This window comes from Fukomys damarensis, unplaced genomic scaffold (genome assembly GCF_012274545.1).
Source record: "Fukomys damarensis isolate Sample0158 unplaced genomic scaffold, DMR_v1.0_HiC HiC_scaffold_30, whole genome shotgun sequence".
Classification (NCBI taxonomy): domain Eukaryota; kingdom Metazoa; phylum Chordata; class Mammalia; order Rodentia; family Bathyergidae; genus Fukomys; species Fukomys damarensis.
Window position 1 is genome coordinate 58,214,320 of NW_022900942.1, and position 23,346 is coordinate 58,237,665.

Below are 23,346 nucleotides of genomic sequence, written 5' to 3' on the forward strand. Positions count from 1 at the left end.
ATAGCTAAAGAGTACAAGATTTTTTTATTTTTCTGAGGGGATGAAAATATTGTTGCTCATTTTTATGAATGTGCTAAAGTCCATTAGACTGTATACTTCAGTGGATGTGTTGTGTAGTATGTGAATGATATCTCAATAAAGTCATTTTTTAGAAGATGAAAAGAAAGACATACCCAAGTTTAGCTTAGGAAAACTATTGCATTCCAAAGCAAATTTCTTAAAAGTGAATAGACACAGGTCAGTTTAAAAAAAAAAAAAAGACAATTGAAGATTTTTCTTACCAGCCTTGATAGAAGCCAGAGAGGAATGATTATTTCAGAGTTCTGAGGCAGGCAACTACCACTGTAGCTGAGCTGTCTTTCGAAAGTGTCTAAGTGTCTCCTTGGAATCTGGGGGAAGAACATCCTGGGAAATTTCTAGGCAGCAAGGACTGGCGAATAAAACTGGCAGGACAGGCCCAGTCGCGTAACACCGTCGATCCTGCCCTGTGTGTTGTCTTTATAGACAGTCCACTGACACTGAAAGAAGATAGCACTGGGTCGCTCACACCTGGCCTCTGTCCTGAAGCCAGTTTTCCCTGTAAATTCCCCATCTCCGGTTGTGTGGCCCCTGCTGCAGAGCTCTGCGGGAACCCGCTTCAGTGTCCACAAAGCTCAGAGCCCCCTCCTGGGTTCAAAGGCGTGTGCCCCTGTGTGCAGTAGGGGTGAGCCTGTGCGATGCCATAAGCCTTCCTTTTTCCTGTTACTGGGAGTCATAAGCAGCATGGAGGGGAGTCTCTCCCCCCACAGTGCGTATTGCCCAGGCCCCGGCCTGCTCGCCAGTGTGGCTGTGGTGGCTCTTGCCTGGTGAAGGAAAGCGAGCCTTGTGTCTCCCTCTTCTCCCGGGACTCCTCTTCCAGCGATGTACAACGCCTGCCGGGATGTGGAGGCTCCCTCAAGTAACGTCAAGGCGCTGGGGCTGCTTTGTGGGAGGGACGCCGACAGCTGCAACGCCACCAACTGGATTGAGTACATGTTCAGTAAGGACAACGGACAGGCACCATTTACCATCACGCCCATCTTTTCAGGTAGGGAGGGCAAAGCCCAGGTTTGCTGTGTTTATGGTGTTGTCTTAAAGCCAAAGGTTCATAATCTGCAATAGGAAATAAGCAGAATTAGGCCCTCCAGATGCTCTGTAGTACAAGAGGTCGGGGAGCCAAACTGGAAGACGAAGAGGAGTTGGCTTCCGGGACTGCCATGTGGTTGAATGAATAAGCTGGAGGTTTTGTTTGTTTTTTTAAAAAAGCTTTTAAAAGCCACAAAGGCCTTTTCCAGAGCTATGTGACGTATTAGCCTAGCTGCTCGGGATGGAGGTGACAAAACTGAATGCTTATCTCAGTGCCAGGCCTGGTGGTGTAGTTCTGTAATCCCAGTACTATGGGAGGCTGAAGGAGGAGGATGACAAGTTCAAACCCAGCCTGGGCAACTTAGTGATTTAGCAAGACTCAGCCTAAACATTTAAAAAGGGGGATGAGGATATATCTCAGTATGAAGGCTCTGGGTTTAATCCCCAGTACTGCAAAAATTTTTAAAAATAAAAGAAGCAGCCAAGTATGGTGGTGCACTCCTGAGATTCCAGATTTAGCTCAGTGCAAAGACCCTGGGTTCAGCCACCAGACATGCACACAGTCACCTTGGTGTGTGGTGTATGGGTGATCAGTGACAGCACCCTACACACATATGTCACTGAGGTCCCCTAAAACTACAAAGCCAGTGACACAAACCTGTAATCCCACCTGCTTGGCAGGCTGCGGCAGTAGGATCACAAGTTTGAGGCCAGCCTGGACAACATAGCCAGAGCCTATCTCAAAACTATTAAAAGGGTCTGAGAGTGTAGCTCAGTGGTGGAGCATTTGCTAGCAAGTAGGAAGCCCTGGATCCAGTCGACAATGTCACGAGTAAATTGCAAAACAGAACCTGATTATAGGTGAAACAGAAACCTCCAGCTCTTCCAGGTGGTGTGCTTGATACTGGGTTTAAATGTAATTTAATACAATATCTGAAATGCTTTCTCACTGGGCTCTTCATTCGATGCAATCCTTCCTGTAGATCTTCCTGTCAGGGGGATGGAGCCCATGAGAAATGCCACCAGAGGCTGCGACGAGCCTGTCGATGAGGTCACGGGGCCCTGCAGCTGCCAGGACTGCTCCTTGGTCTGCGGCCCCAAGCCCCAGCCCCCGCCCCCTCCCACCCCCTGGCGGCTCCTCGGCTGGGACGCCATGTACGTCATCATGTGGGTCGCCTACATGGCGTTTCTGTTTGTGTTCTTCGGAGCGTCCTTCGCAGTGTGGTGCTACAGGTAAGCAGCTTCCTTGCTGCTTTCTTTTTTTCCCTTTCTGTCATCCAGGGCAAGAAGAGCAAAATATTACCCCAGTGGAGCTTTTAGGGTTCCCTTGGCAGCTATGTCCTGCAGCTGGTAAATAAGTATGTCTCATTTAGATATTTAGACATTTGAAGTTAGCTTTACTCATTTATTCAAAACAGTGTGTGATTTGAAGCCACTCTTTAGAGAATCACTTGGGCCACATCTGATCTGAATCTCATTAAATGTAGTACCTGTAGTCCTTTTAGATATTTGCATTATGATTTAGGACAATACATCTTTGTTAACTTTTAATTTGGAATAATTTTAGATTTACCAAAGAAGTTACAAAAACGGCAGGGTTTGTGTCTGTCCTTTTCCTGGCTTCCTCTAATGTTACACCCAATACACCTAGTGTATCAAACTGTGAAACAGCCCTGATGTGATATTATTAGCTGAACCACAGGCTTTAATCAGATTTCATCAGTTTTTCCTCTCATGCCCATTGTCGGGCTTCAGGACCCCATAATACATTCACTTTTTGCAGTTGTGTTGCTTTGTTTGTGGCACTGGAGATTCAACATGCTAGGCCAGCGGTCTGCCACTGAGCCACATCTCCAGCCTTTGTACATTTTATTTTGGGATTAAATCTTGATGAGTTGCCCAGGCTGGCCTCAAACGTGCGATTCCCCTGTCTCAGACACTCTGTGTCTCATCAGTCTCTTCTAACCCGTGGCAGGCAGCCCCTCGTCCTTCCTCTGCCTACAGTCTTGACCTTCTAGATCGCTATTAGTTGTTCTGCAGCACATCCTTCGGTTTGGCTTTATGTGAAATGCTTTCTCACGCTGAGATGTGAGCTTTGACTGGAACATCCCAGATGTGGCCATGTGTCCTGGGCTTCATGGTAAGGAGTCCATGATGTCAACGTGGACTCTCATTGTGGGATATTAACCTGTCACACTGTTACGGTGGGGTGTGCTGGGTTTCTCCACTGCGAAGTTGCCATTTTTCTTTTGTAGTTGAAAAATTTTGGAGGAGAGACACTTTAATATCTCTGTTATACTTTGTTTCTCCTCAAACTGTCACCCACCCCTGCTGATTGGTGGTTTCCTAATTCTATGGGGTTTGCCAAAAGGTCTTGTGGATTTCTCTCATTTCCTCTGCATTTACTAATTGATTATGGACTTCTTACTTATGCTGTAGACTGCATTCCAGCACCATGATTTGAACTGCTGCTCGCATTTTTCTGGTTCTGCATGAGGGTGTGCCGTCTGGTAGGCTCCCATGGCCAGGTTCATCTGCTGTTTTCCCTACCCCACCCTGGAATCGATCTCTTTGTAAGGAGCCCTGGTGCCTTTCATTGGAGAATGGTGTTTGGAAACAAAATCTGGGCACTGGGTGTGCTGTACTTTCTGAGGATGATCGTATGCCTTGAAAGGCACTGAAGTGAAACGTGAGAGTTGCAAAGTTCAGTTGCCTTTTAATAATGTGTGTTTTTAATAATGCCTTCTTAATTTGTTTTTCTTGAGATTGTGAGTAAAAGAACCCAGGGAACTTAGAGGAAAGGAGGTTATACCTGAAGAAGACACAGGATAGGGAAGCAACATGTCATGGGATTTGGGGATGTCGGGGTAACAGTCTCATTGGTAAGTCTCCTAGGGAGCACTTACACACCTTTATTTTTCAGAAAACGATACTTTGTCTCAGAGTACACGCCCATCGACAGCAATGTGGCCCTCGGTGCACACACCTTTGACAAAGGTAGGCATCAAGAGTGTGGTCCCTGGGCCTGTGAGCCTCACTTTCCTTACCGCGTTGATGGCCTGTTCCAGTGCCCAGGACATGGCTAGGATCGAGATGGACATGGCCCTGGCCCTGGCCTCTGTAGCTTGGAGCCCGGGTGAGGGCAGCACAGAGAACCAAGTGATTCAAAACAGAGGCCTGGAGGAGGAGCCATGAGGCACTGGTGGAGCAAGCTAAGGGCAGGGCTGAGGCAGCACTGTGCACAGAGCGGTCAGAGGGCTTTGCTTTTCAGGGGCTCAGGTGTGAGCCTCTTTCCCCTACTGAAGGAGGCAGCGTCCACTGTGGACAGCCAAGAAGGGTGGCCTTGCCCAGCAGTGAACACAGAGGCCCCATAGAGTCACAAGTGTGTGCCAGGTGCTGGACTCGGCCTGGGCAGTAGGGTCTAACGCTGCCCTATCCCGCCTTTCCAGGGGAGGTGTCCTGCTGCGACCCACTAGGGGCCTCCTTCGAGGGCTGTTTGAGGCGCCTCTTCACACAGTGGGGGGCTTTCTGCGTCCGAAACCCCGGCCGTGTCATTTTGTTCTCGCTGGTCTTCATCGCCGCATGCTCTTCCGGCCTGGTGTTTGTCCGGGTCACCACCAACCCGGTGGACCTCTGGTCGGCCCCCAGCAGCCAGGCCCACCTGGAGAAGGAGTACTTTGATACACACTTCGGGCCCTTCTTCCGGACGGAGCAGCTCATCATCCAGGCCCCAAACACCAGCAGACACCTCTACTCCCCATATCCCTCCGGAGCCAATGTGCCCTTTGGGCCTCCACTTGACAAGGAGATCTTGCACCAGGTAAGCCAACCGTGTGTGGCTCTTATACAGTGACCGGTTCTGCCCTCCAGGTTTTTGGGGCTGAATGCAGTGGTTGGTGTCTCTTACAAATCTTTAAGCCTAAAATCAAAGGTATTTTTAAGTCACTTTTTAAGGTGATGGTAGGCATTGAACTTCATGAAAAATTTCCTGCTGCCTGCCTTGAATGGATTTCCAACAGTAGGGCTTTCCTTTTTCTTGAAATTGGTAGAGCAGAGGAGCAGAATGTATCCATTGGGAATTCACCTTAGGAACCTGTGAATTTCTCCCTTTGGTGACTGAGAGTAATATGAAGACACTCAAAGGAAAGATTTCCTGTGCCATCCTGGCAGCCTGGACAGGGGCTTCTGGATCATGACCATGCAAAGTCCAAGGATGAGCTTCCCAGGGCCTGATCAGGATCCCAGCATGTAGGTGACAGGAGGTGCATTTTGTTTAAGGCCCATCTGTGACAGGCGTTTAGAGCGCCCTGTGTCCACTGCACCTGCTATGCAGACCTGGGCCTCTGACTGATCTACCGCTACTTCCTCAATGGGTGATTGGCTGCATAATCACTTGACTTTCCCTTTAAATGTTGCTCTTGTTTGAAAGAAAGTGTGAAGGCATATGTCATTTCAAGGTAGCTCAAGAGCAGCCTGGAGGAGCAGAGTTAACTTGGAGGAAGATTTTATTTGACAGGATCACTGCAAACACTCGAAGTTCATAGTGGCCTGATGCACACAGACTCCTGGAAGTTGCCTTAAATTCTAAGAGGACTGCTCTGCCTTTTGAATCAGAGTTGCAAAGTTCAGCTAAGAATGGCTGTTATAGCCAGGCATGGTGGTGCATTCCTGTAATCCCAGCACTCGGGAGGCTGAGGCAGGAGGATCGCTGTGAGTTCAAGACCAGCCTGGGCTACATAGTGAGTTCCAGGTCAGTCTCAACTACATAGTGAGACCCTGTCTCAAAAAAAAAAAAAATAACAAAACAAAACAAAAACAGAATGGCCCTTGTGTATGAGCACAAAGTCAATCCACAGGGATCGACCAGAATTTGTGACAGTATCTAACCCTGGATCAGTAACGGCCCCCAGCACCCCGCCCCCTGGTGGCACTGCTGGACAGCATAACTGCCCTGGAGTTGCCTGCCCTGGAGAACCTACCACTGTGGCCTTCCGTGACGCACAGGACACAAGGAGATCCTCGAGAAAGTGTTAAGGAGGCCGTGGGTGCCATGGTGTACCGCACCCTCACCTCACCAGGAAGATTTGGAGAAGTTCAAGGCCCTGAGAGATCACGCAGATCGGCAGCAGCTATGACGGTGTGGACATCGAGGCTGCTGGCCCACTGGGAATCACCGTGTGCAACATCCCATCTGCAGCTGTGGAAGAGACGGCTGATCCCACCCTCTGCCACATCCTCAGTCTGTACTGGCAGAACACGTGGCTGTTCCAGGCACTGCGGGAAGGGATGCGGGTACAGAGCGTGGAAGAGATACTCACAGTGGCCTCAGGAACCGCCCGAATCCATGGAGAGATACTGGTCCTCATCGGCCTTAGAAGAAGGTTGCTGTTTGAGCCAAGGCCTTTGGATTCATCGCCATATTTATGACCCCTGCTTGCAGGATGGCATAGAGCAATCCCTGGGCGTGCAGGGAGTCTATGCCCTACAGGATTTGGAGTGACCTTGCACTGCTATCTCAGTGAACATAACCACTGCCTCATCAGTGATTTTACTACAAAGCAGATGTGGCAAGGGGCATTCCTAGTGAATGCAGCCTGCAGCAGCCTGAAAAAGCCTTAGCCCACGTCCTCAAAGAGTGCAGCATACGAGGAGCAGCACTAGTGTGAGTGAATCCGAGCCCTTAGGCTTTCCTCCGGGTCCACTAAAACACGCACCAGATCTCTGTACTCCCCTCACGGCCTGGTGCATGAACAAGCATCCCTAGAGATGAGGGAAGCAGCTGCCACCGAGATGGCCTCATCCCAGAAAGCTTACGAAACTGCATCAGTGAGAGATTCTTCATCACATCCGCTCCTTGGTCAGTAATAGACCAGCAGGAAATTCATCCTGAACTCAGTGGTGCCACATGCAGGTATCCACCAGGCGCTATATGTGTGGCTCCCGGAGACTCCCTGCAGCCATGGAAGGGATTACCCCTGGAGGCATCCCCGTGACTCACAACCTCCTCACAAACACATCCTTCCCAAGCACCCTCTCCCAGCCAGCCCACAAAACAGGAGGACATTTGAGCTATAGCAGAGAGTACTGAAAGGTAATCCTGGACAAACTCGGGACCAAGCGACAGTGAAAAATGGGTGAACTAAGAGAAAAGCCTTCGATAGCCTTTTTAACTGATCCTGGACATACACATCCTTGGTGTCCCAGTGTTAAAGCTACAAGAGCCGGAAACTGAAGATGCCTGCTTACGGAAGTGCTGCAAGATGAGGACGTGACTTATTAACTACCAACTTCTGTTACTGTGTGTTAGGTTTTTCATCTGTGTATCAAATCACAAAGAATGAATAGATCTTTTCCTTTATCAGTCCCTTGGACACAGCAGGTCCTAAGCACCTTGCTCTAGAATGTTGCATCAAGAGTTCCAAACATCAAAATAAACGTTAAGAGGAATTTCCCAGCTTATGAATCTAGTCCCTTTGGTCCATGGGGGCTCGTTACCTCTTTTTACTAATTGGAAAATTAAACTACTACAAAATGAGAAGAAAACTGCCCATTAGACATCTGCTCGAACGGGGTAGGAGCACAAGTTCCTGTGAAGATAACTCTCTCACACCTGGGCTGTGAACCGAGTGCACAAGTCAGCCGTTAGTTAGTCTGCTAATGGAAAAAGAAAATATTACGCTTCACAAGCTGTTTGTACTCGAGTGTACTTTATCAGGTTCAGATCCTCAGCTGTTTATTGAGTGGAAGGTCTTCCAACTGTAAGGGTTCAAGAACTTGTCAGACTGTCTGTGAACAAATCCGCTTTTTTAGACATTGATAAATTCCTTTCTTTATGTGATACTTTATACAAGAACACTTCAGATGTGTCATTAGATGTGACTGATTTTAACACACCCTGTTAGATTTCTATCAACAAGTTACACATTCTCTTCATAGTCTTTTGTGAATCGTTGCCTTTTTGTTTGAAAAGATGGCCTATTTCAGGTCTTTGTGTAGGCACAGTCCTGTTTTTGTGTTGAAAGAAAAACTAAACTCCCAAACAAAAAAGCAATGGCTGTCACAAGTATGTTTTGTTTTAGTGTGAGCTACTGTTACTGTATTTGTTTATTGCAAAGGCGGAGATTTAGCTTTCAGTGCAGTTTTCTAAAAAAGTACTTAAAATTTCAAAAGAAAATGTGAAATCTTGAAAAACAACAAAATGGTCCTAAGACTTCATTAGAACTTCATTGGTTTTTGCCAACGTCCTGCCAAAATTGTAAAGCGTCTCCTGCACCCCAGAACTGGATCGCTGCGTGGAAATGTTGCTGTTCGCACGTAGTTAGGGCACAGAGCGAGGCAGGCAGTGGGGTCTCCAAGGGGGAGATCCTTAGGGAGACTGGGCGCGTGCTGCAGCCTCCCTGGGGCCTTGTTGTTGTGGCTGAAGTGTGTCCTGTGTGAGATCCATTCAGGTCCTGATGTCGCTCCACATTAGACACTTCTGACCAGGTTCTTCATCCCAGTTTCCCTTTGCCACCCCCACCCCAATTCTGCCTTACCCTAGCACGCCTTTATCCTCTCCTGTTTTTGTTTTGTTTTTTTGTCTCGTTGAGAAGGGGCCTCATTATGTAGTTCAGGGTGGCCTTGAACTTTCAGCAATCCTCCTGCCTCAGCCTCCCGAGTCCTGGGATTATAGGCGTGCACCACCATACACAGCTGTTCTCCCTATTTTAGGAAGTATTTTCTCCAAATCCTCTTTATTCTGACCCCACAGGAGAGTAGTAGTCACAAAAGATCTGAAGAGATCAGACATGCTTCTGACTTTGCTTATTTTTAAAATCTTTCAGATTCTCGACTTACAACTAGCCATTGAAAACATTACTGCCCATCATAACAATGAGACGGTGACACTTCAGGACATCTGCTTGGCCCCTCTCTCACCATATAACAAGAACTGCACCATCTTTAGTGTGCTAAATTACTTCCAGAATAGCCATGCGTCGCTGGACCATGAAGTAGGGGACGACTTCTTTGTCTATGCTGACTACCACTCACACTTCCTGTACTGCACCCGGTGAGTGCGGTCACTCCTGTGTGCGCCAGAATTTCAGCACTTATTGTTGCCTACACCCTCCCAGGTCCTACAGAACTCACGCCCTTGACCATCAGGGAGCGAGTAAACAACCTTGTTGCTTAGCAGTGGGGATAGCCTGTTAATGTCTTTGTTACTCACACATCACAGAGTATTGACACGAACTAACATGGCCATGGCACTACTGGGCACCATGCCCTTAAGGGCCCGCCATGGCATATGTGTCCCTATTGACAAAAACCTGCACGTGCTGTGTGTGGCAGGTGGAGATGAGTGCTAGGAAAGAAAAAGGAACGCATCCCCGAGTGGAGACCTACACAAAGTAGTAGCAATCCAGCTCTGCACGGGTCTCCTCCTCTTGGTAGCCTGTGTCATGTGTCCCCTCCTCTGCTCTGTGTGCCACCGATCGCCTGGGCTGCATCTGCTGCCTCCTGACTCCGAGCTCCCACTGGTAAATGACAAACGGTATCAGTTGTCTCGCCTGCACTGTGCTTAGAACACAGCCAGCCGCAGAAAATGTTTGTCTCAATGTCCACCTGAGGTGTCTTGAAGCTGATTCTAACCGAAGACGTCTCTCACCTTGTTTGTGGCAGGGCTCCCTCCTCTCTGAATGACACGAGTATGCTCCATGACCCTTGCCTGGGGACGTTCGGAGGACCCGTGTTCCCGTGGCTGGTGCTAGGCGGTTATGATCGTGAGTGAGAAGCCCCCACTCCTGGTGGGCGAGGTCATGAGCAGGGGTGGGTAATTGTGTACAAAGTGAGCAGTGCTCTGACTTCCCTATGCCTTGGGTCCTGAGCACCATACCTGCTTTTGGTCTGGATTTTACGGTGGCTTTGAGAGAACTGCATTGCGTTGACCTGTTAGGTCACACATGCTCAGGACCTGGGAAGCTGGCAGAGGCTGAGGACCTGTCCCTGTTGTGCACGTCCACACACACTGTTCAGGGGCGAGAAGCTCTCACACCCTTGGGGCTCACCTGTAGAACCTTTCGGGGCCACGGACCCCAGACCCAAAACCCCTGTAAATGGGAAGGGATAAACATGAGGGATGGAGAGAAACGAAGTTCATGGATTTGCCTTCTAAACCCGTCAGGCCAACTGGGACACTTCTAGGGGGAAGAGCAGCTGTTTGCTGATCGCTGCTGGTTCCCCTTGCATCTCAGGACAGGTTTATCAGATAAAAAGAGGCGTGATTCCTGAGACATCTTTGGCATCTGAAGCCTAATTACAGGTTCAACAGGCTTTTCTCCAGCCATTTAAGAGAGCAAATAGGTTTTCTCCCGCTCCCTCGGGGGCAAAGGAGAAGCTGTGATGTGTATGTAGTTTACTCTGTCTTATGTGATAAATGCCATTTCTAATAGCAAGGATGCAATGGTACTGACCACTGGCCAGCCAGAGGGGAAAGTTAAACTTACCTCTTCCTTACTCCTCCATCAAAATTAACTCCAGTTAGATCACATTAAAGTACAAGCAGTGACACTGTTGAAGAACTAGAAGAAAATAAAAAGATTAAGTTGAGAAGGTATGTTTGAGCCAAATAAAAAGCTTACAGGCCACAAAATGAAAGGTTGATGAGTTGTGACTTAAAAATGTTTCAATTCGTGTGGAGAACAGTTCCCCCTCCCAGGCATGAAACTGAACAAAAATTCATGCTTTCTTTTTTTTTTAATGGTACCGGGGATCAATCAAGCTCTGGACCTTGTGCGTGCAAGGCAGGCGCGGTGGAACCACTGAGCTAAATCCCCAGCCCAAACAAAAAATTCCTAACAGCATTTCCTAGCTGGACATGGTTGGTGGCGCGTGCTCATAATCCCAACATTCAGGAGGCTGAGGCAGGAGGATCACTGTGAATTTGAGGCCAGCCTAAACTACATAGCGAGACCCTGACTCACAAAAACAAACAAAATCCCCAGAATTTCCTTTTTATGTAAAAAACTCTGTAAAAAAAGAGATCAACCCAAAGGAAAAGTGAAAGTTAACAAAAGCAACAGTACAAATGGCATAATTGTATGGGGAAATGCTCACACTCACACCTGTTGTGGAAGGCGTCTCTCGCCAGTCTTCCTCCTATGTTGGTGAAAACATGGGACATTCTCTGTTGTGGATGGAAATGTAAACTGATTCCTAGACTGACCTCCAGTAGGGAAAGGGTTGTTCTCTTTTACCCCTGATGTATCACAGCACCCAAAGTAACATCTGGCACAAAGTAGGTCTCAGTAAATATTTTATTGAATAGAGACATCAAAACCAGCATGGCATGTTTAGCAGGCAGTATGGAAGAATTTATCAAAATTAGAGGGGGATTTAGCTCAGTGGTGCTGCTGCCTGCTTTGCAAACACAAGGTCCAGAGCTCAATCCCAGGTACCAGAAAAAAATTAGAAATTACACTTGTAATCCTAGCACTGGAGGCTGAAGCAGAAAGATCACCGCAAGTTCAAGGCCAGTCTGGGCTACATAGTGAGGTCAAAGTCAGCTTGACCTATGCATAGCAAGACCCTGTGTCAAAAACAAAACAGAGCAAAGGAATCCTAGAAATGTTTTGTTGTTTGATAGTGTTTATGCTTGGAAAGATTGATTCTAAAAATGTGTACTTTGCATACTAAAAACATTGATGTTCTTTGTGGTGATGTTGTGTGTAACATCAAAGAAATTACAAAACTGTCCATACTTTGCAGGTTGGTCACGTTATACTAGAAAATATTATACATCAGAAAAAGAACAAAGAGGCAGGGATTTAGCTCAGTGGTTCCACCGCCTGCCTCACAAGCACAAAGACCCGAGTTCAATGCCCGGTTCAGAAAGAAAAAGAACAAAGGAACTCTTTAGTACTAAAACTGACAGTCTCCCAACACAAAGTCTGTAGATGTAGAAAGTGTTACTCTGTGTAAGAGAGTAGGGGGAAGAATACATTTGTGTTTGTGCATCTGGTGTGTCTGGAAAGATTCACGGGATCACAACCTGGGGAGAACTGGCACAGGGAACAGGAAAGGAGAGAGAACTTTTACTGAACGCCTTTCTGCCCCATTGGAAATTCTTACTGTGCATGCACTGTGTCCTTCAGAATAGTTGCTCTCCCAAGAGAGTGCTGTACTTTACATTCATGGACCGAACTACACACCAACCACGTCAGCGCCTCCTGCTGGTTGCTCTTGGGGGTGCAGCAAGACAGTGGCAGTGAGAAATCAGCCAGCTACTTCGCTGAGATTTGCCCTGCGTATATTTCCAATGTTCTGCATGTTATAGTCTGCTTTTTCATGTCCCATTTTTCCTTTCTAGATGAAAACTACAATAATGCCACCGCCCTTGTGATTACCTTCCCTGTCAATAATTACTACAATGATCCCAAGAAGCTCCAGCGGGCCCAGGCCTGGGAGAAAGAGTGAGTCGGCCCAGGGTGGAAAAAACCAGCCTTGCTGTGTGGGAAGCTGGGTGCTTCCGTAGCCACTTGAGCATCTCCATCGTGTGCTTTCTTCACCTGTACTTGGCAAGAGAAGAAATGTGCAAATGAGTTCACCTGTGAACAGATGGCTTAGATGTTCATACTGTACCAGCCAGAGTACAGTGTGTGTGCAAAACTGTTCCTCACAGTGTGTTTAACAGCAAAAACTGGGAGCACGCACTGAGTGTATATTAGGAAGGGATGAGTACAGTGAGAATATTATGTGACCATTAAAGCCAGTGAAAGGTAAATAAATAGTTCATGACTTAAATAAATATCCTGCACATACTCTCGGTGCTTAGGAAAAATACCAAGGGACCAAGGGCCCGGCCCAAGAGATTGTCAATTATATTTCGAACTCCTAGCTATCAGAAAGAGAAAGGAAGGGGCCTTTACTCCTTCTACCCCTCAGCACTTTTACAACTTTTGTTGAGCTGGGCCCAGTCTCACACATTGAACGTTTACAGCTTCGCTGCTGTGTGTGCACAGATGGTCAGCCGCACACAGCCAGTGTTAGAGTTTCCTTCTCACTTCACTCCCATCCCTATCCTCACATCCGCAGCCCTGGACAACCGCTGGCCTGCGTGCTGCCTCTCTGTATTCTCCCATTCTAGACTTATGCAACCAGAATCACGTCCGTGGACTCGTATCTGGTTTCCTTCACTTAGTGCATTTTAAGGTTTCCCTGTGTCAGTGATGACCGTCCTTTTAGAAACAAGGGCCGAAAACCTACTCCTTCTACCCCTCAGCACTTTTACAACTTTTGTTGAGCTGGGCCCAGTCTCACACATTGAATGTTTACAGCTTCGCTGTTGTGTGTGCACAGATGGTCAGCCAACACACAGCCAGTGTTAGAGTTTTCTTCTCACTTCACTCCCATCTCTATCCTCACATCCGTAGCCCTAGACAACCGCTGGCCTGCTTGCTGCCTCTCTGTATTCTCCCATTCTAGACTTATGCAACCAGAATCACGTCCGTGGACTCGTATCTGGTTTCCTTCACTTAGTACATTTTAAGGTTTCCCTGTGTCAGTGATGACCGTCCTTTTAGAAACAAGGGCCGAAAACCACTCCTCATGAAGTGCCAACACTGCAATTAAACCTGAGGTTTTACTCTAGAAAAATCTCATACGTTTGGCTCACGGCCAACAGAGAGGGATCTCCATGCCCGTGGGTCCACCACCACTGTCTGTAGCAACAGTCAGTACTTTCTTCCTTTTTGTACCAAGTGGTATTCCATTGGTGGATGCACCACATCTTGTTCATCTCTTCATCGGTAGATTCACATTTGGGTGGGTTTTAGCTTTTGGCTCTCATAAGTAATGCTGCTTAAATGCTTGTATGCAAATTTCTGTGTAGATAAAAGCTTTCCTATCTCTTATGCATACTGAGGTAGATTGCTGGGCCATGGGCCATCACCATCCTGTCATTGAAGAACTGCTAGACTGTTTTCCATTGTGCAAGGTTCCAGTTTCTCTACACCTCTGCCAACACTTGTTATTATCTGACGTTTTTATTCTAGCCATCTTGGTGTGAATTCTATCTCATTGTGGTTTGATTTGCATTTCCCTGATGTCTAAAGGTTTTAAGCATCTCTCGTGTTTGTTGACTCTTAGTACATGTTCCTTGGACAAATGGCTATTCATTTTTTGCCTACTCTTATTCTTTATTATCAACTTAATCATTTGTGTAGTTTAGATATCTTATCAGATATATGATTCCAGTATTTTCTCCCATTCTGCGGGTTGTTTTGTTGTTTTCTTGATGATGTTTGAAGCATGAAAATTTCTAATTTTGATGAAGTCAGAATTTTCTTTTATGTTGCTCATACTTATGGCATCACATCCGTTGCTTAATCCAAGGACCTGGAGATTTGAATTCATTTTTATGCTTGGTGTGGGTGTTAGGATCCAAGTCCATTCTTTCACATGTATCAATCCAGTTGTCCCAGACCATCTGCTGGAAAGATTATTCTTTTCCGTACTAAGTTGGAATTCTTTTCCCTTCTGGACAATTAGTTGACCACTGACACAAACAGAACAGGACTATCAGTTCTGTCTGGCCCTTTGATCTGTCTGTATGTCTCTTCTTGGGCCAGTACTCATGCAAACTTAATTACTGCTATGTACAGTGGACCCTCAAGTTACAACCAGCCTTCCATGCAAATACCTTGGGTTACAACCAGAATTTTAGGTTTAATTTATGATCAAAATCTCAAGTTACGGACTGAATGCCAAGCACTTGTGCTTGGCAGATGGTCTCAGAAACAGATTTACCCTTCAAGAGCTCTGGAAGGAACACGACAGCATCCTCTCCTGTGTGGGGTTCACTGAGAAATCCTGGCCTTAGTCTCTAGATCTGCCTGAGTAAGGAGAGAGACTCTGAAGGCTGTGCAGAGGAGCCTGAGCCTTCACTGACCAACTCGAGTTACCGCCAGCCCTCAAGAACTAATTGAGTTCATAAGTCAGGGGTCTACTGTAGTAAATTTTGAAATTGGGAAATATGAGTCCTGGTTTTTTTGGGAATATTTGAACTATTCTGGGTCCTACAGTTGCATATGAATGTTAGAGGCAGCTTATCACTTTCTATAGATGTTTTTTGACTCTGTAGATCCACTTTTTTTTGTACCATCATTGTATATGTTCATTAAAATTATACTTCATTTAGGCATCATTTTTAGAAAACAGAAAGGGCTGAACACAACCAATTTTTAAAACTTGTTTGAAATCTCTTTTTGTTTTTTTGTTGTTGTTTTTTTTTTGTGGTACCCTGGATCGAACTCAGATCCTTGCGTGGCATCATTTTTAGAAAACAGAAAGGGCTGAACACAACCAATTTTTAAAACTTGTTTGAAATCTGTTTTTGTTTTTTTTGTTGTTGTTGTTGTTGTTTTGTGGTACCCTGGATCGAACTCAGATCCTTGCACTCGCGAGGCAGGCCACCGAACCGCTGAGCTAAATCCCCGGCCCTTGAAATCTGTTTTAAATGGTAGCACGCTTCAGGACCGGGGATGGATGTAGCTCCCTGGTGGAATGCTTGTGTAGCCTGTGTGAGGCCCCGAGTTCAGTTCCCCAGCACCAGCACATGTAGAACATTCGGCCTGACCAGAACTCTGGCTTCCCCTGCAGGTGTCGCACCCTCCCGGCCCTGGCGTAGGACACTCGTGCAGAGTAGAGGGTAGGGCAGTGTGGTCTTTGCACCATAAAAGTGGGGAAGAAGGCCATTACTGCCTGTCGCTACATTTTAACTAAAACATAACACTCGGCTTACTATTCAGGTTTATTAATTTTGTGAGCAACTACAAGAATCCCAACCTGACCATTTCTTTCTCTGCTGAGCGGAGTGTCGAAGATGAGCTGAACCGCGAAAGTGACAGCGATGTCTTCACGATTGCGATCAGCTACGCCGTCATGTTTCTGTACATCTCCCTAGCCTTGGGCCACATCCGGGGCTGCTGCAGCTTCCTGGTAAGTGTGCGGTGTGGCGTGGGGAGGGAGGCGGTGCCCAGGGCAACATCATATTCTGCTCCTACTTATTCTTCACTCGATCCAAAACCGCCTTGCATACCTCGCTCCTCTTGACCGACACGGGAGCACGCTGCAAGTCAATTCAGTGTAGCATTTCTGCTGCCTCTGTTTTCTTGTGTTCCAGTTGTTTGGGTTCTCTTACAACTAAATTTTCTTTCACTTAATCTAGATTGTTCCCTAATTTGCCCAGTCTGTCACCCTAAGAATGTGAGCTTACAAAATACGTTGCTAGGGAAGATCCAGACATTTTTTTCAGGTCTTACCTTGAACCGAGGACTTGTACTTTTAACTCTAGATTAGATGTACTTTAACTCTAGATTAGATGTACTCTTGTGAAGAAGTGAAAACGAGGACAGAAGGAACTAACCAGCAATTTCTGTGTTCATTGCCTCGCAGATAGACTCTAAAATCTCCCTTGGCATTGCGGGGATCCTGATTGTGCTGAGCTCGGTGGCCTGCTCCCTGGGTATCTTCAGCTACATTGGGATCCCACTGACCCTCATAGTGATCGAAGTCATCCCGTTCCTGGTGCTGGCTGTTGGGGTGGACAACATTTTCATCCTGGTGCAGACCTACCAGGTACATCCCCATCTTCTCACGGAGCTTGGCATCGTCCTGGCAAGGGGCCTCCAAGGGGCTGCTCAGCTCTGCCTTCCTGGGCGTTGACTTCAGAGGCTTTGCGTCCTTTGCCCCATGGCTCAGTGGTGATCATGATTTGTCCAGGACATTTTAGGACTAAGAATTTCAGCCCCATCTTCAGTTGGTAGAATAGATACAGCAGCTGAGGCTAACATGCTTTGGGACAACTGGTGTGAGAGTGATTCTCAGCACAGTGGAAAGGGGTGATCGACTGGATTTGTTCTAAGTGCCGTTAAAAAGGTACAAGAGGAACGCAGCACACTGCTGTACAGAGTGTCTCAGTCCATAGCCCTGAAGCAGCTGCCGGAGAGGAGACTTAGCGTTGGGGAGAGGTCATTTAGTGACCCAGCTAATCAACTGCTAATCTCTTCTTTAATCATTAGTACAGGCAGCAACGGGATGACGTGGTTATGGAGAGGTGGTAATATTGCATATTAACTTTCTTTTATTTAAAGAGAGATGAACGTCTTCAAGGAGAAACACTGGATCAGCAAGTGGGCAGGGTTCTAGGAGAAGTGGCTCCTAGTATGTTCCTGTCGTCCTTCTGCGAGACTTCAGCATTTTTCCTAGGTAACTTTGCTTTACATTGGACCGGTCCTATAGTTTGTTGAGCCTGGGAGAAAGAGCTGGGGCTCTGAGTTTGCCCCTCTATGAGCTTCATTCTGTACTTGGGAAGTATCACTGAGTAGATCATAAGAAAAATGGGTGGCAGGACCTTGGGTATCATTTTACATCTTTCTCATGATAAGTTTCAGAACAGCGCTGACACGTGGTTCAGGATGACAGAGGCCCGGAGCTCCTCCGCCCGCAGCACTCTCGGTGCCCACAGTGGGTGCTGATGTACAAAAATGGCATCTTTGCATGGCTGCAAAACCCACAACACTACGTGGCAGTTCCTGCTGCACAGGGATGAGAAGCTCTGCCCTCACGTTCGGAGCAGGTCTCCCTCCTCTTACACCCAGCTCCCTGTGGGAGCAGCCTCATTAGAGAGCAAGGTGCTTGCCTCATAGCTCAGTGCAGGGAGCCAGAATAAAACAAACACGACACAGCACTTCTGCGTTTCTTTCTTAGGGAGGCATCACCAGGTAGCTTCACCAGGCTGCATGCCCACCCCTGCAGTGGAGAAAGAGGAGAGGAGGCTGGCTGACATCCCTCCATCAGAGAAGACAGTCTGTGGGTCACCCACCACAGTGCCCGCACAGCCGCCGGCTCACCTCGTGCAGGGCCGTTGTAGGGTCGCTGTAGGCAGTGGTCTTTCACCACGCACACACTGTCAGCATCTCAGTCACGTTTCCTCAAAGCAGTGTGCTTTTGAAACCTGGGGCCCCCTCTTGTTTCTTCGGCTCACCTCGTGCAGGGCCGTTGTAGGGTCGCTGTAGGCAGTGGTCTTTCACCACGCACACAGTCAGCATCTCAGTCATGTTTCCTCAAAGCAGTGTGCTTTTGAAACCTGGGGCCCCCTCTTGTTTCCTTTGTGGACACAGGTGCCTTCTCTTCACTCCTATTATAAGAAAACCAGTGCAGGTGTGGTGATCCCAGCAGCTGAGACCCTGCCAAGGTTGCGGTGACCTTGGTAAAGTGGGGGTGCGGGTGGGGGTGACCCACGTGTGAGTGTTGCATCCAAAGTGGCAGTGATGTGAAGCCAGCCCAGGGTTGCAGGGCCTGATAACGTTTTCAAAGCTGTGAACTCAGATTTTTGTGCAAATTCTATCTCATTGTTACATACTGACTAGCAGTTATGTAAAAGTATTTTTTGATCCTAAAATGGATCGCTGTAGCGTGGAGCAGGTAAGCTCCGAGTGGCCTGTGGGCTGTGATTTGTAGTTTCTGCATCTCATCCTGGTGGCTTGGACTTGGAACCCCCTCGTGTGATGGTAAGAAACGGAGACAGAGTGTTGACTCAGTGGCTGCTGGGAAGCAGGCCCTCACATTACAGAAGGCACCTGTACATTGCACTGTGTGAATTAGCACACGAGCCTGTGAGCCTGAGAGAGTGGAGTTGAACCGTGTCGGACAGCAGGACCCGGGAAACTGAGCTCCAGACTCTGTCCTGTCCCCATTCCGTCGTGACGGTCCCGCAAACGTGGGAGCCAGCTGCCTGCTCAGGCCGCTGTGTCTGTGTCCTGGGTACGTGGGACTTGCGGAGCCCCCGGGCTCCGAGGAGTGACGCTGCCCCATGTCCCCGTAGGAGGACTGTCAGTGATGCCGGCTGTGCACACCTTCTCCCTCTTTGCGGGGATGGCGGTCTTCATCGACTTCCTCCTTCAGATCACCTGTTTCGTGAGTCTCTTGGGCTTGGACATCAAGCGTCAGGAGGTAAGTTGTTAAATGGGTCATAGCTCATTTGATAGGAATGTAGACGCTCGGGGAGCAGCCAGAAGGGGTTTTCTGTGACCTCTGGCCTCTGTTCCCTCAGAAAAACCGGCTGGACATCCTCTGCTGTGTCAGAGGTGCTGATGATGGGAGAGGCATGCAGGCCTCCGAAGGCTGCCTGTTCCGCTTCTTCAGGAACTCCTTTTCCCCACTTCTGCTGAAAGACTGGATGCGGCCGCTCGTGGTATGAACCGATCTGGGGCTTTTCTCTTCTCCCCAGATGTGTCCCGTGCTTTGTAAGAACTCACACAGCAGGGAGGGAGTGTGGCAGTTGTTTATGTGCCAAACGTACAAACAGTACGGTTTGTCTTTAACAGGACTTCACTGTCAATATTAGAATTTTTGAGTTTTTATTTTGAAATCCTTGTAAATTCACAGGTAGCACAGGTGGCTCGGGGTTCCTCACCTGGCTTCCCCCAAGGTACAGCTTCCATTAACAGTACAGAATCACACTGACTTTGGTGCTGGGGGCCGAGCACAGGGCCTTGTCCATGTTAGACCACATCCTGCCAGAGCTACAGCGCAGGCCGCAGAGCCCGAAGGTGCTATCGTTGCAGCGCCGGGCGTGGCTCCCGATCTTCTCACCGGAGATCCCCGCAGCCTCCTCCGTGGTCAGCATGCAGAGCCATCCCCTTGCCACCCACATCCCCGAGTAAATCTCTCATCCCTAGGCCCCTGCAGCTGGGCAGCTTTTCACACTTCATATACCACATAGAGCCCGCAGCGCACTAAGGAACATCAGTTAGCTTGTCATCACAGTGGAAAGCATTTTTACACTTAATGTCAGTTGGCTGCTGTGTTCCAACCTAGGTTACCCCTGGATTTTCCATTTAGTCCACACAAGGAGCCATGCTGTACATCTCCTAGTTTTTGTAGTCGACTAGTGAGGAAGTAGAAGGTACAAGAGTAACTGATTTGTCCAGCATCACTCAGCTCCTCAGTGGCAGAGCCGAGATTTGAACTCAGGAACTTAAACTTTGGCTACTGTGACTTCAGCCACTACCCCGTACTCTATTGCAGTGCGATGTTTCTTAGACTTGCTTTTCAGTTTTGAGGGTCACAGGGTGAAGCTCGGTGGTGCAGCACTTACCTAGCCTGCTCGAAGCGCTAGGTTTGATCCCTTGCACTGCCAACAAAGTGGGGGGAGCGCCCTGCCTTTTGTGTGTTTCAGATTTTACTTCTATCCTTAAACTCGCTACTATCCTGTCACACTAAGCAATCTTACTATTCACTTTTCCCTCCAGATTGCCGTATTTGTGGGTGTTCTCTCATTCAGTATTGCAGTCCTGAACAAAGTAGAGATCGGACTGGATCAGTCTCTCTCAATGCCAGATGTAAGATGCTTGCTTTCTTTTTAACTTCACCCTGTTCAGCCCTGGATGCGTCCTTTCCTTTCCGAAGCCTGTACGTGGGCGTGGTGCTGCAGGCACGTGGGCAGTTTCTAGCGACAGAACTGCCACAGTGCGCTGCCAGCGTGGCCCGAATGCTCTCTGAACCCTCAGACTATCCTTCGGGCACAGCCAGAGTGGGAGCCGCCAGTCTCAGGGGGTTACTTGGGGAAGTGCCCTTGGACAAGCAGAAGGGGCCCTGGGGGCCTGGAAGAGAATCGCAAAGCCACGCCAGAGGCGGCTGCCACCCACTGTCCTCCTGTCCTCTGCTCTTTCTTTCAGGACTCCTACGTCACAGATTATTTCAGGTCCCTCGGTCACTACCTGCACGCCGGGCCGCCTGTGTACTTTGTCCTGGAAGACGGGCACGACTACACCTCCCTGCACGGGCAGAACATGGTGTGCGGCGGCATGGGCTGCGACAACGACTCTCTGGTGCAGCAGATTTTCAACGCGGCCCAGCTGGACAACTAGTCAGTACCCCCGCACCCCGGCCCCCTTGTCACCAGAGTCACCTCGGTCTGAAATCTCTCAAAGATGAACTTTCTTGGAAAAATTGTTTTTATTCAAAATATATTGTAAATCTGGCTTTACCCGAGCAAAACCTTTCAAAGGACTAACTTACTACCAGACACTTGGAAGGGTTTTTCCATTGAATGGTAACATTTTTCTTCGGTAGCAAAAGGGAAGTTAAGTTTCAAGGAAAACTGCTGGAGCTAAAGACTTTCTCTTCGTGGAGGGAACTTACTTTTTCCGTCTCTGTTCTCTAGCACCCGGGTCGGCTTTGCCCCCTCGTCCTGGGTTGACGATTATTTTGACTGGGTGAAACCGCAGTCCTGCTGCTGTCGAGTCTACGACGTCACTGACCGGTTCTGCAATGCTTCGGGTATTCCGCTCCTTTCCAGATCTTTGCTTTTTCTGAAAACTTGCAGCAGTATCACTTCAAACTCATTTGCATTTTGCCTCGGTCTGTGCCTGTTTACATGTCCAGCCTGGGTCTGGTCCCTTTGTTAGCGTCCCTTTCCTCGCTCTGACGCTTGTCACGCTCCATTCTCACAGTGGCCGGGAGGTCCCACCGGGGGACTGCTTCCCGGGTAGGGATTGTCATCCCCTCCTACCACACCGATGCCTCCTGGCGTGGTGTCTGGCTTAGCTTCGCAGAGACGACGTCCTTTGTGTGTCACTGTTGCCCCACAGTTTTGTAAGAGTGTTGAGCTTGTCCTGGAATTTTCTAAACAGAAGTGTGGAAGCCCTGGGCTCTCGTGATACTAGTTGAGGTCACCCTCAAAGCAGAAAACCTACTCGGGGAAGGAACTGTGTGGTCTGCCTCTGCAGAAACCATCTTTATGTGCTAAATGTATTGACTGTGAAAATCACATGATGCTGAAGCTTTTAGATAGGGGGAAAGATTTAGGAAGATAATCTCTCATTTAAAATTTTTTTAAAATCTGGAAGCCCACACCCTAACCATTGCCCCTGCTTCTTTCTGCCAGTGGTTGACCCTGCCTGCGTCCGCTGCAGGGCTCTGACTCCGGAGGGCAAACAGAGGCCTCAGGGTGGAGACTTCATGAGATTCCTGCCCATGTTCCTTTCTGACAACCCTAACCCCAAGTGTGGCAAAGGGTGAGTGCCATTGCGCTGGGCCTGACAAGCAGCCACTCAGCTGTCCACAGCAGAAAACCAGGAGCCGACTGGGTTAAGGCAGTTTTACAGGAACAGGGCCTCTTCTCTACCCTCCTCCGTTCGAGGCTGGCTGTCCAAGTGCAGAAACTTAAGATACCTTGTAAGAACACTTGGTTTTCGATGGAATTCACCCTAGCTTGGCCACTTGTCATAGCCCCTCCTCCACATCCCTGAGCCTTGCACTGAGCTACATTCCCTGCTCTTATCTTAATTTTATATTTTGAGAGAGTCTCACCAAGTCCTCCAGGCTGGGTTCCACTTGTGATCTTCCTGCATCAGCCTCCCACAGTGCTGGAATTACGGGTGTGCACTGCCACGTCCAGCAGCCATGTGTTTCTTGGTGCTGCTCTCTGGGTTCTATGCGTGCTGTGTGGGAGGGGAGGAGAGGATAGTCACTCAGGTGTGGCAGGGTACGAGGGAGCGCCTCGATTCTGTGCAGCCCACCAGGCCCTTGCCAGCCGCAGGAGCTCCCGGCTGTCTCAGGCCCCAGGCAGCAGGATATCTGGTCTAGGGACAGTGAGGCTAACTAGAGGTCTTCGGTCGACCTGGGAGCTCTTGCGGGTGGAAGCAAGCATCCGTGTCATGTGAGGTGGACTCTGGCTGCACCTGTTTCTCGTAAGCATTCACAGCCACCGCAGTCAGTCATATGTGTCGTGTCTGTTTTGGGACCTACACTAGGTCCTGTCGGAAGTCTACCCTTAAAAATAAAGTTGAAGTGGGACCTTGCAACTTGGTTCACTCACAGAGTGAATGCTTCTGCCTATAGAAAACAAGTGGAAGGGAACACAGCTGTACGAGGGTGATGACCACTGTCTTGGGGGCCCCCACATGGCCGGTGACAGCCGGGCTTGGCTGGAGCCCAGCCCTTCCCTTCCCTGCTTCCTGTTACAAACAGCACCGAGTAACTCCGTATCGGGACATGTTTGATCAGTGAACCAGATAGACACCAGCAGCCGCGCACCACACAGCAGTAAAGAGAAGCCAGTGTGGGCGAGAACAGAGTGAGGCTCCCGTGTCCCTTATCAGGCTCTGTCCTGAGCTTAGCCAGCAGCTCTTCCTCAGGGGCCATGCCGCCTACGGCTCGGCGGTGAACCTCCTCGGCAACAACACCAGCGTCGGCGCC

At 48.6% G+C, this 23,346-nt stretch overlaps 1 protein-coding gene and 1 pseudogene across 1 annotated transcript in view; both read left to right on the forward strand.

Annotated features, from left to right (window-relative positions):
- Npc1 (NPC intracellular cholesterol transporter 1) overlaps positions 1 to 23,346 on the forward strand; it is a 50,836-nt gene that overhangs the window by 13,467 nt on the left and 14,023 nt on the right. The window contains exons 5-20 of the mRNA XM_033757411.1: positions 899 to 1,066; positions 2,088 to 2,337; positions 4,028 to 4,101; positions 4,554 to 4,924; positions 8,928 to 9,154; positions 9,766 to 9,866; positions 12,452 to 12,554; positions 15,891 to 16,080; positions 16,537 to 16,719; positions 17,235 to 17,349; positions 18,968 to 19,095; positions 19,196 to 19,336; positions 20,397 to 20,486; positions 20,823 to 21,013; positions 21,311 to 21,426; positions 22,034 to 22,163. Coding sequence (XP_033613302.1) covers positions 899 to 1,066; positions 2,088 to 2,337; positions 4,028 to 4,101; positions 4,554 to 4,924; positions 8,928 to 9,154; positions 9,766 to 9,866; positions 12,452 to 12,554; positions 15,891 to 16,080; positions 16,537 to 16,719; positions 17,235 to 17,349; positions 18,968 to 19,095; positions 19,196 to 19,336; positions 20,397 to 20,486; positions 20,823 to 21,013; positions 21,311 to 21,426; positions 22,034 to 22,163 — 2,578 coding nt within the window. The remainder of the gene's footprint in view (positions 1 to 898; positions 1,067 to 2,087; positions 2,338 to 4,027; positions 4,102 to 4,553; positions 4,925 to 8,927; positions 9,155 to 9,765; positions 9,867 to 12,451; positions 12,555 to 15,890; positions 16,081 to 16,536; positions 16,720 to 17,234; positions 17,350 to 18,967; positions 19,096 to 19,195; positions 19,337 to 20,396; positions 20,487 to 20,822; positions 21,014 to 21,310; positions 21,427 to 22,033; positions 22,164 to 23,346) is intronic.
- Positions 5,925 to 7,716, forward strand: LOC104872476 (annotated as a pseudogene).